We start from the raw sequence: 13,648 nt of genomic DNA, 5'->3' as shown, positions 1-13,648 counted from the left end.
TCTGCTATTAACTGGCCCTTAGCAAATGAAGACCATATTCACAGATTGTGGGAGTTTTGTTTGTTGTCTTCCAGCTCTTCTCCCATTATTTAAGTCTATTATTGAAAAATAATTACATCGTGTAATCAAAAACACTATTTTCCAAAGTTTGTATCTCCAGATGTGAGATGATTTTGTATATATTCCACATGGATGGTTATGTTTTATTTTGTGTTAAGAACCTAGATATTGAATACAAATTGGGTGCTTTATCACCTCATTTCATCAAGAAAGCAGAAGTCACAAAATATGATCACAGCCAGCAGGAGTTCACTAATGACTTACATTAGAGCAACTGCAGGGTTTCAGCAAGAGTCACTCCCTAGGTGTGCCTGCTGTAGGAGCCTGGTTTGATTGGTAATGCTGGGGCTGCTGGATCTTAATCTCTCATGTTTTCAATTCAGGTAATTTTACCATAAAATAATAGAGTAAAATCCAAATGAGTGAATTTAAAGACGTAAGAAAATAGCTACTTCATTTTCGCTTTTTAGTGGATACAGAATTATATAGACATGTTAGTGCAAGTCATCAAACAAGCAAGCCCATCAATTTAATGGAAGAATGTCTTTGAGAAATGTCAGTATCTTCAGACTTTGAACATGTTCTTGAAAGTTAAGACTGTAGTGTATCCTCGCTGTGCTAATATAGCTCAAAAGTTTCTGAAGTGTAGTTCTATGTGAATGGGAGAACCTCTTCAGAGACTGGTGGTTAAATTCTTCATATTCTTTCATGCACGCACACAGCTTTACCCTTTGCAGGTAATTAAGTATACTTCCTCTTTTCTTTATGGTATTTATCCTGGAGCTGCTCTGTGTGAGTACCTAGAGCTGGTACTGCTTTCTGTTTTACTGCTGTCTGTTTTCTTCTCTGCTGTCAACAGTACAGCATGGAGGAAGATGTCAAATGCCTGGAATGGAAAGGGGCTGTTGGACGAAATAGGGAGCAGGTGCAGAAAAGTGTGAGAGGACATTAGGCCTGAGGCAACTACAAGTGGAGGTGGTAATTGAGGAGATTTAGAGCAGAGGAAACAAACATGAATTGAGTATATTCTAGCAGGGGCTCCTGATTTAGAAGGGTCTGTAGCCACATGACTAAAAACTTGGAGACAAATACAGGAGATTTATGTCAGTTTTGCTTTCCTAATATCAGATACAACATACTGGCAACAGATCTCACTGTTTTTCTCTGTGGTGTTTACAGAGGATAACAGTCTACTAGAAAGAAGGAAAACACATAAAGGTACATAAGATCTTCAACAGCATGAAACAGGCAAACAACTGCTCTGTGCTATTTCTGTATGGCACAGAGAAGGAAGCACACAGTGAAATTACAAGAGATAATAAGAAATGTTTTTCATAATAGTTAAATTTAAGAAATACATCAGTAGAGTCTCTTGGGTTCTAAGAAAACAATTATTTCCTGGCTCATCAGAAGCTATGAAGAAGGTGATGTATGTCCAGCCTCTGACTGCGGACATCGTGCAACTGACACGTTGCTGGCTGCTGGGAGAATATAACCAGAAGTACCACACTACCTTCTAAGATCCAATTGCTAAGAATAAGGGCTATTTGGCTAAGTGGACCTTCAGTGCAATCCAGACCAGAGTCAATGTGTGAAAGGTTCTCTAATAAATATGAACTTTACAGGTTTTTACTGTTTCCTGCCCCTCAGTAAGCTTATGAAAACATCTATTTGAAGTCTGATATAACTATATTGCCGTGATTGTTGATCAAGATATGCCTTTATAAGGCTATTTGGTACTTGCTTGATTTTAAAGTTATAAAAGTCTCTTTTTCAGGATGGATATTGACTGGCTGTCATTCCATTACTGTAGGATTTTGACAGGAGTAGAAATTTCATGGCCTGTCTGATCTTACAAAAGGAAAGAGTTGAACTCAGAAGATCCTCTGTTTCATCTCCCTGCTTGCAGATCTCAGTAACCTGCTTTGCTTTTTTCTGTAGTTAAGAAAGTTTGTATAGTGTGTTCTTAATTTCTAGTGAACTGTTTTCAGAGTATGTTTCACAGTTTTAAAATATCAAAGGTACTTGTGAAATTCAGTCTAAACAATTAATATTAGCTTTTTTTCCCCTCTTGTTTGTCATTAACCAATATGCATGATTGATCACAGTTTCTGCGATCTTGAATGCAGACACATAAAATTTATTCTATAGCCCTTACCATGTATTTTAAGTTTTTTTAATTTTAAGATTTTATAAATGTTACAATGGATTTTGCAGTGACATCCTGACTCCTCCAGTAGTGAACTGAAGATATGTACTGATGAGTTTGTCTTGAGCATCTAAGTGGCTAAATTTTATTTCATTCCTCTTGTTATTTTGGACATTTAACTGACTAATGTCTTATTTTACTGATGTTCTGCTAGGAATTATTATCATTTCAGTTTGAAGAACTGAACTATGATAATTAAAGTAGCGACAAAGAGATTTAATAAAGTTAGTATAAAATAAGCTACTTAAAAATGCACAGGTTTGTTAGGCTCTGATTCTCCCCCCCAATCTCTTTTTTTATTTCATACTCACATGTTTTTCATTTTTTTTCTGTAATAAGGAATTAAATTGCAATTTCTGGTTATAGCTTAGTTTTAGGAAAACTGAGGTTTAAAACCAAACCAGCTGAAAACATTTAACATATCATAAAATACATAATTAGGCTGCAGAAATAGATAAAAGGAACACATTAGAAGCAAAGGCTTTTTTTATTTTTGAGTGTTTTGGTATGAATAGTTTGTAATCGTTATTTCCTTACCAATTTTTGGTAAGGAGCTATAGTTTTTTATTTTTCTTACTTATTTTTTTTGCTTTACTTACTTTTCTTACTTCTGTATCTATCAAGGTTCCCTTTTTCTCTCTATAAGCCTTCAGAAATTCTGGAATAAAACGAGAAGAATAGCAGAATTTCTCTAAGGAACAGGAATTCAAATTGCTTTACAAAGGAAAAGTAGATGCAAATTACAGAGGAAGGGATATTGTGAAGCAAAGGACCACTGCCTCTGTGAGTGCTGATACAAAAAGGAATGGCAGAAGGCTCTTGTGAATCAGAGTGGAGAACACCTTTATTGTTCTGGGTGCACTTATAGATAAACCAGTGTTTAGGAAAGACTGAATTCATTCATTCTCCTTCCACTGTCAGCAATCAGAGAAGATTTGCAAGAACACTGTCCCCAGGAAGAAACCTCCAATACTGTGCAACTCTTAAACCAGTGAAAGGATTTTTGAGTCAGACAACAAAGCCTTCCCAGAAGGGGGAAGTCAGACCTTGTGGTCTACTGTTGTTGCTTTTTACGAAGATGTAAACATTTTCTGTCCTTTTGTACACTGATGAAATGAAGATTTAAGATGAATGCATGTGATCAAGGCCATCTAAAAGGTACCAGAGGATTTTGATTTTCTTATTACAAAGAGTACAGGAGGTGGTCTGCCCTGATTAGTTCCCTCTCTATGCTTTGCCAGAGTTGGTGTCTCTCGAGTGGGATGACACATAATGGTTTTTGATGTTTACAAAAATTCTTCTGTACGTTACAAATTAAAGCCTGAGGCAGGGTGAGTACAGAAAAAAAAGAACAGAAGCATAGGTAAGATGAGAGCAGAGCAGGAGAAAAACTCACACGCATGCTTTGAATTATTAATGTGGATGTGCTCCTGCCTTTCTCCTTGAGGCTTTATCTACAGAGGTGTTACAGGGCCGACTCATAAAGAAATATGAAACCCGAAAGGGAAGTAAATATGCCCAGTGATGGTACTATTAAATTTGCAGTATCATTCTTGTCTAGAAAGATACTCGGGCAATGCCTTGCAGTGGCCAGAGGCACTAGGGTGCTGATTCCCATAGCCATCAGATTTCTTGGTGTCACTTCAGCTGGCTCAGCTTCATCTCTGGCAATGCTGATGGCAGGCAGCCCATGTATGGTGCCTCATCATGCAATTCCCTGGGAGAGAGAGCTGGAGCACTCAGACGGCATTTGTACTTCCTCTGCTTGAATTCTTCCTTTTCCATGTAAACAGGCTGATTATTTCACCTGCAGAACTGGAAAACAGTTAATTTTTCATATATCACATGAAAATTCTTTAAGCCTTTTCAAAATTCTTCTTTACTGCTATGGAGGTATTTGAACATATTTAATTTTAGTTATATTTGATGCTTATTCTGCATAATGGTAGAACGTGGAAAGGTGTTCCGGTTGTCAGGGATCCTTGGGCTTATCTGAAATCCCTAGGACAAAATACAGTTTGCAGTGTTATGTTCATTTAGGATAATGTTTGGAAATAATAGAGGAAAAGCTATCAGGCTGACTGCTGTGTCCCAAGAGACAAAATACAAACCAATTAGCAGAATGGCATGACTGATAACAAAATCCAACAATTTATTGTTGGATGAATAATTTATTCGGTATATTCTATGGGGGGAGAAACTCACTGTGTCAAGTTTTCTGACAGCATAATTCTGTTTGAGTTTGTTGAATTGTGCCAAGATTTGGGTTTTTTTTAATCTCAGCTGCTGCAGCAGTTAAATGTAGTTATTCTGTGAGAAAGTTCAAATCAGGAGCAATTAGTATTCCCCAGGCCTAGTTTTCCATCTGGTAAGTGAAGACAAATTTAATTAGAAAGGGTGAATTTGGGAATTCTGCTGGTAGCAGATCATCTGCTTGCCTATTGCTTCATTGCAGTGTCTTGTCTCCTGCTTCTCATCCCTTTTGATGATGTTCTGACAATAGTCACTATACCAAAAGTGCAGTGTGCTTCAGCTGTGTGCTTCAGGATTCTCTGATTTCACCCCGTGTTTGACTTGGTCTCCATATTGATCTTAAAATGAGTGTATCAAATTAGAAACTTCAAGTGAGATAGATGAAACTGTAGCATTTTTATTCATGAATACCCAAATCAGAATTTTCAAGATACTAATTTGATTGTCTCACCTTATCTTGTGGGTAAGGGCTTTCTGGATGTGGGGCTCTGTTCTCCATGAGCACTGAGGCTGGTGTTGCTGTAGCTGTTATTGTCTTTTGCTTAGGAAGTTTGCCTTGCAGATTTCACAGCACATCCGTTCTGTCTGTTTAACCCAGGACTTTTTTGGGGGATCATCTGAACCTGATTCTGTGATCTTTTGTTTTTAATTCTTCTTCTCCCTTTTCTGCTTTTTGGGTGGATTGGTTGGTTTGTTTATTGTCATATTTCAAGGCACAGTAGGAAGGTAATTGTCTATCAGATGTACTATAGATTTTAGTATTGATCATATTGTCCAGTAGGTTGTCAAATTGAGTTTTAAACTCTTTAATGTTGCTTCACTGGTGACAGCTGTTAGAGATTTAACCTTACCATTCCCTGGGTCTTGTTTTGGGCTTATTAGGCTTTGGGCACTCCTAAGAGTTTAATGAATCCCTGGTGACACAGCAGTTTGGAAATTTTCTTTTGGTCTTTGACTATGTTGTTATGTTCTTGCGTAGTACATTGTTGTATGTTATCTTTGACTGTTGCTCTAACATTACATGTTTTCCCTGTGGTTGGATGCAACTGCAAACAACACTAACATTAGGGTCTGTTTAGTGGTAGAGTGAGATGTGCTCTGTGTACCTCAGACTTGTTAAGGAAATAACCAGCCATGGCTGAGAGTCTTTGCTGCAGGTCCATAGCAGGGTCTCTAACTAGATCATCTCCAGCTCAGGCCTGGAAAGAAGGAAACCCCTGTTGTCTGGGATGCTCCTGATAGGTGATATTTCAAATCTACTACAGATGGATGAGTGTTATTTTGTGCTGAATCTCTGTTTCACTAACTGTAAAGACTTCTGGATCTTCATCTTTTGTCTTCTTTCTTTCAACCTATTATTACAGTTCAAATGTTTTCTATTTTAGTTTTGAGTACACTATAGAAAACTTTTGATTCAACTTCTGTGTTTGTATCCTCTAAATTGATACTTCTGCCTTATTTTTATATCTTTATATTAAAAAATTATATATTTTTTTATAACTTTGTATTTCTAATATATTGTTTTCCTCTGGGCAGATTTTTTTTGTAGTTACAAGCAACTCCGATGTAACTGTATATGGTATATTTTTTCAAGTTGGCCATACAAATGGGCTTATTAAAACATAAATTACCTTCAATTTTTTTATGAAGAAATATGCTTTGAAAGAAGAGAACAGATAAGCATCTAAGTTAGCCTGTTTTAAAGACTATATCTATTTTGTTCCATTTGTTAGTTTTCTTGATGTGATCTGCTGTATATTTAATGTTTAATTTCAAAACTTCATTGGTATTAAAACCTCTCATTGAATATTTTTTGTAAATATTTTTCCTTTTCCTTTTCACTCTGTAGGTAGAAGAAATTGTTGATATAGGAGCATTTGCCCCAGAAGACATTCATGTTCCCAAAATCTATGTTGATCGTCTGTTACAAGGAGAAAAGTTTGAGAAGAGAATTGAAGTACGTAGCTGAGCTTCTCAGTCACAACATATTTCATGTATTTAAAATTTGCATGGTGTTTAGTCTAGCCACCAAGTCTTAGCACTGAGAAAATAGCATGAGAAAGACCCATCAAGTTTTGCTAAAAAGTGGAACTTAGATAGGTACTTACTTAGTTGGGTGGGGGCCTGAGGATTGAGCCTTCTTTCTTACACCTGAGAATCTATGGTTCAATTCCTGAATAATTTAGGGTAACTGCTTGTAGCCCTGGATGGCTTTACTGCAGTTGAAAATCTAGTGGAAAATTCTGCTAAATTCTCCTTCCCTCTCTCAGTTCACCTGTTGTAGATAGAACAAAGGGAACACCTAGACAAGGATCTGACTTTCTTTTCCACTGGACAGCTTTTAATGGGGGCACGTAGATCCAGCCTCAGTCACTTCTTGAATTATGTTATGCTGCAAAGGTCCTGCAAACCTTTGTTCCCTTTTCTTTAATCAGGAACTTTTCTAACTTGTGGTCTTTCTGGTCTGAATAAAAGATGTCAATAGCTATTAAAATTTCTGCAATAATACTCCACCACTGAAAACACCCAAGAAAATTATGGTTGTGTAATTGTTGTTTCTGTGACTTTGCCACACTCAGGCTATGTCCCTATATTCATTTTGGTGATGTGACAATGCTTTTAATGTGCAGTTGAAAATTCTGTACTTCTTCTGTGTCCCCATAGTCTGGAGGTGGGAATTGTTAATCAGAAAAACTGGTAGAAGTGAAGATATGTGATGCAAGGAGAAAAAATCTGTGAGAAAAAAAGTGCAAAAAGGAATTGTAATAATTAAACATCTGTTATTAAAATCAAATCACAAAGTCCTAGGAAGTTGTACAGAGCCTTTTCTCTGAGAATTCTCTTTTGTGAATGCTAAGGTTAAGAAACTCTTTTTTTTAAATTCTGTCTGTTAATTCTGCAAAAGCATATTGCATATTGTTGAGTAATTGACTGCAAACAGATGTGTCAAACCCTTTTTTTTTTTCCCCTCTGGTTGTGTTGGGTCAGATTGCAATTAATGGCCTATTTTCTCCTTCTGAATGGCTGCATTATCTCCTGGAAAAGCTTTTTACCTTTTATGACAGATAATTTTTCATTTATTAAACTATTGCTCCTGCTGCATCTTGGCTGCATAAGTGAATACCTCTTTAGCCAATACCTACTGAATACCTGGTGAATACCTACCTAGTCATCTGCCCCCTTCCATATATGCTTCAAAAAAAAAAGGGGGCAGGGGTGAAAGCTACTATAAACTGCCAAGCAAAATTGTAACAGATTAATTTTGATTATGTAATTTTGTAATTCTGGCAGTGGCACCTCTCACTAGGTATAGGTATAGGAAGGAAATGGAAGATTTATTTACTCTTCTGTTAAATTTTATAAATCAACTGGCTGTACACAGAAAAGCAGTGGGTATGGTAAGTGGTGAGAGAAGATGAAGAACATAAGAAATAAAGAGAAGCTAGTCTGTCATAATTCTTACTGGCTTTAAATAGTAGTTATTGCCTAATATGGCTTAGAAGTGGTCTCTCTAGCACCAGCTATAATTTCTATCCAGCCTTCTCTTTGCTGTATAGAAACCCTCTGTAATTGTTTCTACTTTATTCATTATCTATAAGTGAAGCAATTCTAGGGAAAATAACCAAGGCATAAAAAGGAAGGTGATGGGAAATTCAAGAGGATTGATATTAACTGTTTCTGACTTCTTAAGGAGAAAGTGACTCCGCAAAAATTCTTCTTTTGTGCTGATGAAAAGTAACAGGATTTTTTTTCTGATGTGTTAATTGTAGCCTGAAGTAGGAGAAAATATGAAGACATATGGAGGTGCAGGACATGATGTTTCCCAGAGGAATTTTATATGCATAAGAGAGATGTGCAAAGGACATAATCTATGTAGACAGTAATTTTAAAGAAAGATGTTACAAACTTCTTGAATGTCATGGCATTTTCACCTACATGTGATTTACAAAACATGAACTTCAGATGAGAAAATACCAGGAAACAAATTCATGGGGTGTGCAAGATTATAGAGACTTGTGTTTGAAAATTTTGATTCTTAGCTCCCCAGTATCTTTAGATGAATGGCATTTGTCTGTTTCATCCTTAGAAATCTATAATAGCTCATTGAATTGAATGAATGCAGAAAGAGAGCAGTATTTGTATTTTCAACTGACATTTTATTATTATATTAAATCTATTTAAGTATCTCTGGGGTAATGAATCTCAGACTTGCTAGTATTTGTGCTAGTGCTTGGTGCCTTCTTCACCACTTCTCTATGTATCAGGCTTGGCAATACAGACAAAGAAATAATATTTTACTCTAAGGCTGTTACTGGCAATATTTGATGATTCCATTGGCTTAGCTAAGCTTGAAGGCATAAAATAAAAGGTCGGTTTTTTCATAGAAGATTAATAAATAGCTTTATTCTTAGACCAAATATCTCAGTGCAATCACAAATCAAGCTTTTGTGTCTTGAAAAGCAAGAATCTGGATTTTAATCTTATGATTACTTCTTATTTTGCAGCGCTTATCAATCCGAAAGCCTGAAGACTCAACAGCCAAACAAAAAAAGGGAGACAATGTGAGGGAGAGGATCATCAAACGGGCTGCGTTAGAGTTTGAGGATGGCATGTATGGTATCCTTCAGCTATGCTATAGGTCAAAGTGATAGCTGACTAGAATAAGAAACCTATCTGTTTTGTTTAGAACAGATTGATTAACTTGCTCATTGTCTTTACCACACCCTGTGATTCTCTTATTTTATTAATACCCAATTGAAATAGAAGGGATACTAAGACATAAAATACAGAGTTTTTATGTCTGATGGCTTTGTTAGCAGTTGAATGTGTTGCAGGAATTTCTCAGAAAAAATGGAAAAGATTTATTTGTACTGTCAATATTTTTATCCTACATAGGATTTGACAGAATGCAATTAGACAGTCCAAATGGCAAAATAATTCATAATTCATCACAAATATGAGGTATTTAAGTAAAAACAGAAGTGCTTGTGAAAAGAACAGTTCTAATCTACTCATAATATAGTAGTAATTTTTTTAAAATTTACTAGTTTGCAATAAGTGTTTCTGCCTTAACCACCTTCTTTCAGCTAATCTAGGTATTGGAATCCCGCTGCTGGCCAGTAACTTCATCAGTCCAGACATAACTGTTCACTTACAGAGTGAAAATGGAGTCCTGGGTTTGGTAAGAATATATCTTGGTCAGTTATTATAGTGTTTTTATGTTGCTGTGGCTGGGTTTTATTTCCTGCCTGCCTCCAACTTGATTATTATATTACTAAAAATATATATACTATATTATGTCATCATAAAATTCTCACTCTGCTGCAGAGAAGTTTTCTAGGAAATGCTCATTTTATGATTATGGTGCTACTTTGCTAAGGATGTCCTTTGGTTTCTGGACTCAAAGCCATCAGGACTTTGCAAGACCAAGCATTGTAAGCCTTAGCAAACATAATTTTAAATAAAGCTTAAAGCTTACTGTCATGGGGCTTTATGAAGTTTCAGTTATGACCTTTTTTCTGAAAAACATCTGTCACTTTGATTTAGAACAAAAAGAAGCTTAAATCAAACAAACCTCTCACTTCATGATTGTTTAGTAATTCTAATATCCTTGAACAATATGTCCAAGAGACCTGATATGTTACTTGATATAATCTGTGGTGTGTAATGTCAGGATTTTTTTCTGATAAAAAAATAGAATTCTGCTTAAAAAAGATAAAAATGCATGTCTGCCATGGTTTGGTAATAAGCATTAGAAATAGTATGGCAATTATTAATTGTATTTTAAAGGTATTTTATTATAAATCTTAACATACATCTGTATTGTTGTCAGGGTCCTTATCCACTTGAAAATGAAGTAGATCCAGATCTGATTAATGCAGGTAAATACTTAAATTTAATTAATGGAAAATTAATAACAATTTAATTTAAAATTTTTATTTTGATACAGTATTTGAACCTAGAGACCTGTTTTATTTGATAATAAATATTAATGCATTTGTCTGTTTTTTAAGCGACAGTCTTCTTCTTTGGGGAGAGGCTCTCTTCCAGGCCTCAGTAAATGATGAATTATTTTTTTCAGAAGTGAGATTGTTTTGAGCAGCCTGTAAGGGAATATGGGTTTGTTTTCCTGCTGCTTTTCCTTGAGTATTCTAGAAAATGGTTTTCAATGATTTATGCTTGGGACATATTTTAAGACATCCTATGTATAATAGCTTGGTTTATTCTCAACCAGGAATATAACTCATTTGCATTCAGAGAGGGAGTGGGAGCCAAGGCAGGGGGAATGAGCTGGGACCTGGCGCACCGAGGGCACTGCTATGGGCAGCTACTTCTGCCACTTTTAGCAGGGAATGGTAATTCTCACATACTGTTGTTGCCCAGCTGTTTTAGGGCATTTCACCTCAGGAGGTGTTAGTCAGTGTAAAAACGTAAGTTTCTCATGATTTAGTGCACCTGTCTGATTTCTATTTTTTTCGTGGAAAAGTTGTGTCTGTGTCCATTCTCTGTCTCCATGTAAAAATACGCCTAAATATTGCATTGTGACAAACAGAAGTAGACCTTGTGAGTTTGTTATTAATGTTAATGATATAGCTTGTAGATCTGAAATTTTGGACTTGTTTTTTCATATGGAAAATGTACACATTTCATATTTTTTATTCAAATATACACATGCATACATACAAATACATGTATGGGTGTCTACATATGTATATATATACAGAGAGTACCTTTTTCAATGGCTGTTAGCAAGTACAGTTAAACTCTGAAAAGTCAAAGGAGATAACGCACTGACATAAAATAATTTAAATTTAATATCGGTCCAGCAATTGTTCACTGACTTGAAACATTTGCTGCTTGGCTTAGCTAAATGATACCTATCATAGTGCTATGTAATTGCCTCTGTTACTGTCTTTTAATGTGGAGTTATTTGAGGCCATTTTCTGGTTTGAAATAAAAAATTATTTAAGAAGTTGAGTCCAGCATTTCACCAGTATATATACAAGAACTGCATGAGGGAATATGTCAGAGGAGTCACTGGAAGAAGAAAAATATTTAGAAGAAAAAAAAGCTATGAGTGAATTATATACATGGACATTAGAACTTTAGTTTTAAAATGGATGCATATGAAAAATGAACATATTAATAGAGTGGCAGTGAAAAAAAATACCCAAGAACCTAATAAATTCTCGGAAAAAATTGTGCTTTAACATGGAAATTGAGATGGTCTGGAATTGTTCTTTATAGTTGATAAATATTTTAAGGGTTATTCTGGAAGACATGAAGGACATGTCTTCCAGACATGTCAGGTTAGAATGACATTCAGAATGCAACGAGAAAATTGGATTATTGTACTATTGTTAATTCAATGTTAAGCAGCCTCACTTGTCCCCCTAAAGCTGCAATAAGCAGGACATGGTATAGACAAACATCAGACCTACCACTAAAATAGTTATTTCTGTAATTGCTGAAACATTCACATGGTTGGATTAGGACCATTCTAGGTACTTTCCAATCAAATTTGTAAAACCAAAATTTGTGAAGAAAACAGAAGCTGAATGGCAGAGGAATAGAAATTAATCTTGTTCTCGTTCATTAGCTGGAATGATCCAGTATCAGCCCCAAAGTCCAGTTTCAAGATTTTAAAACAAATACATGTTTTGGGCTTTTGCCAAATTTCTCTCTGCAAATATAATTGTATTGCTCTGAAATATGTATTTCTTAATGTCTCACATGAAGTACATCTTGACTGCAACTGAAAGGTAGACTATTACAGCAGAAATATTTTAAAGTACTGACCTCCTGAGAGCATTTTAAGAAGTGGGTAATGTGGTGCTCTTTTGACATTATTCTGTGGTCCTAAGCCTGTGTGTCTTTCTTATTATTACTATTTGTCACTTTCTCCCGGGCTTCTCTCTCCATGCTGCTGCCTGCAAACCCTGTTTTCTCTTTCATTGCCTTGGGTGGGTGCCCTGTAAGGAAAGATAATTCAGGCTGTCTCAGCAGGTCTGGGTGTTGGCATGATGAATTATTGAGAAGTGTGCAAGATCACTTGTATGACCTTAATTCTATACTATTCTTTTTAATTTCCATACAAATGGCGTAAAATATACCTCAGACGAGTTCAATAATTAAAGCATGTATCTTAGATCTTGAATTTAAGTTTTATGCACTGTTTCTTTCCCTTTTCCCATTCTCTTAGTTAATCTCATTGTCTTTTTTTCCTCTGTTTTCTGCAAACTGTTCACTGATACATCATTCCCCTTCTCCTTTGTTGTTACAGTATGTCACATGTTGCTAAAATATTTTGGTTTGTTTTTATCTCTCAAGTTTAACATGCTTTATAATTTTACCTTCATCTGTGTTTCTTTTGCCTTATCAGAGACAAATGTTTGTTTCTTAGACTGATTCAAAGAGCAAGCAGAAGAGGAAGAAAAGGGCCCTGTACAGAGTCAAAATAAGACACATGCAGGAGTGCTGCATTGCTTGACTCAAGCATTGTTCATAGCACAGTACAGAACACAGAAGCACATTTTCTTGTGCCCTTTAAAAAAGCAAGAATAGACTAGACCTATCTCTTTTTTTGTATTTTTCATCATTAGTAACTATAAACTGTTCAATCTGATCTGTTTGCTTTTCTTTGCAGCCTCTCAGTGTCCTGAAGGCTTTATATTTCTCTGTTTCAAAGGACAGTTACTTCTCACTTTTTCTGTGAATGGAGAAGAAAGCTAAAGTCCATAGATATTGCGTACACTCTGGTGTTCGTGATGCTTGCCTGGAACTGCTGGTGGTCAAACAGCAGGCAATCCTATCATTAGAAGCGCTAACAAGCTGCTTCACAATTCAATAGGATTGATTAGGTTTACATGTGACATTGTAAGTGTAATCAGGTTTGTAGTTGTACTAAATCCAAAGGAATTTGATAAAAACCTCTTATTTTTTGCTAAATAACTGTGACTTCATTTGTCAAAGAAACAAAATGCATACTGTAAATTATTTCTTTTACAGGTAAGGAGACAGTCACTGTTCTTCCAGGTTCTTCCTATTTCTCTAGCGATGAATCATTTGCAATGATAAGAGGGTATGTAACAACACAAACTGATATTTTTGAAACAGGGAAAGAAT

General features: G+C 35.7%; 1 protein-coding gene across 5 annotated transcripts in view; it reads left to right on the top strand.

The window, feature by feature from the left end:
• Positions 1-13,648, top strand: part of OXCT1 (3-oxoacid CoA-transferase 1) — a 122,381-nt gene that overhangs the window by 36,555 nt on the left and 72,178 nt on the right. For all 5 annotated transcript variants that reach the window (XR_012053114.1, XM_072922547.1, XM_072922549.1 and 2 more), the window contains 5 exons: positions 6,372-6,479; positions 9,028-9,139; positions 9,610-9,704; positions 10,356-10,404; positions 13,532-13,604. Coding sequence is in view for 4 of the 5 variants with exons in the window: in XM_072922547.1 (XP_072778648.1) it covers positions 6,372-6,479; positions 9,028-9,139; positions 9,610-9,704; positions 10,356-10,404; positions 13,532-13,604 (437 nt within the window). In the remaining variant the exon portion in view is untranslated. The remainder of the gene's footprint in view (positions 1-6,371; positions 6,480-9,027; positions 9,140-9,609; positions 9,705-10,355; positions 10,405-13,531; positions 13,605-13,648) is intronic.

The sequence above is a fragment of the Taeniopygia guttata genome, chromosome Z, assembly GCF_048771995.1.
Source record: "Taeniopygia guttata chromosome Z, bTaeGut7.mat, whole genome shotgun sequence".
Classification (NCBI taxonomy): domain Eukaryota; kingdom Metazoa; phylum Chordata; class Aves; order Passeriformes; family Estrildidae; genus Taeniopygia; species Taeniopygia guttata.
This window is presented reverse-complemented; position numbering and strand designations above follow the sequence as displayed.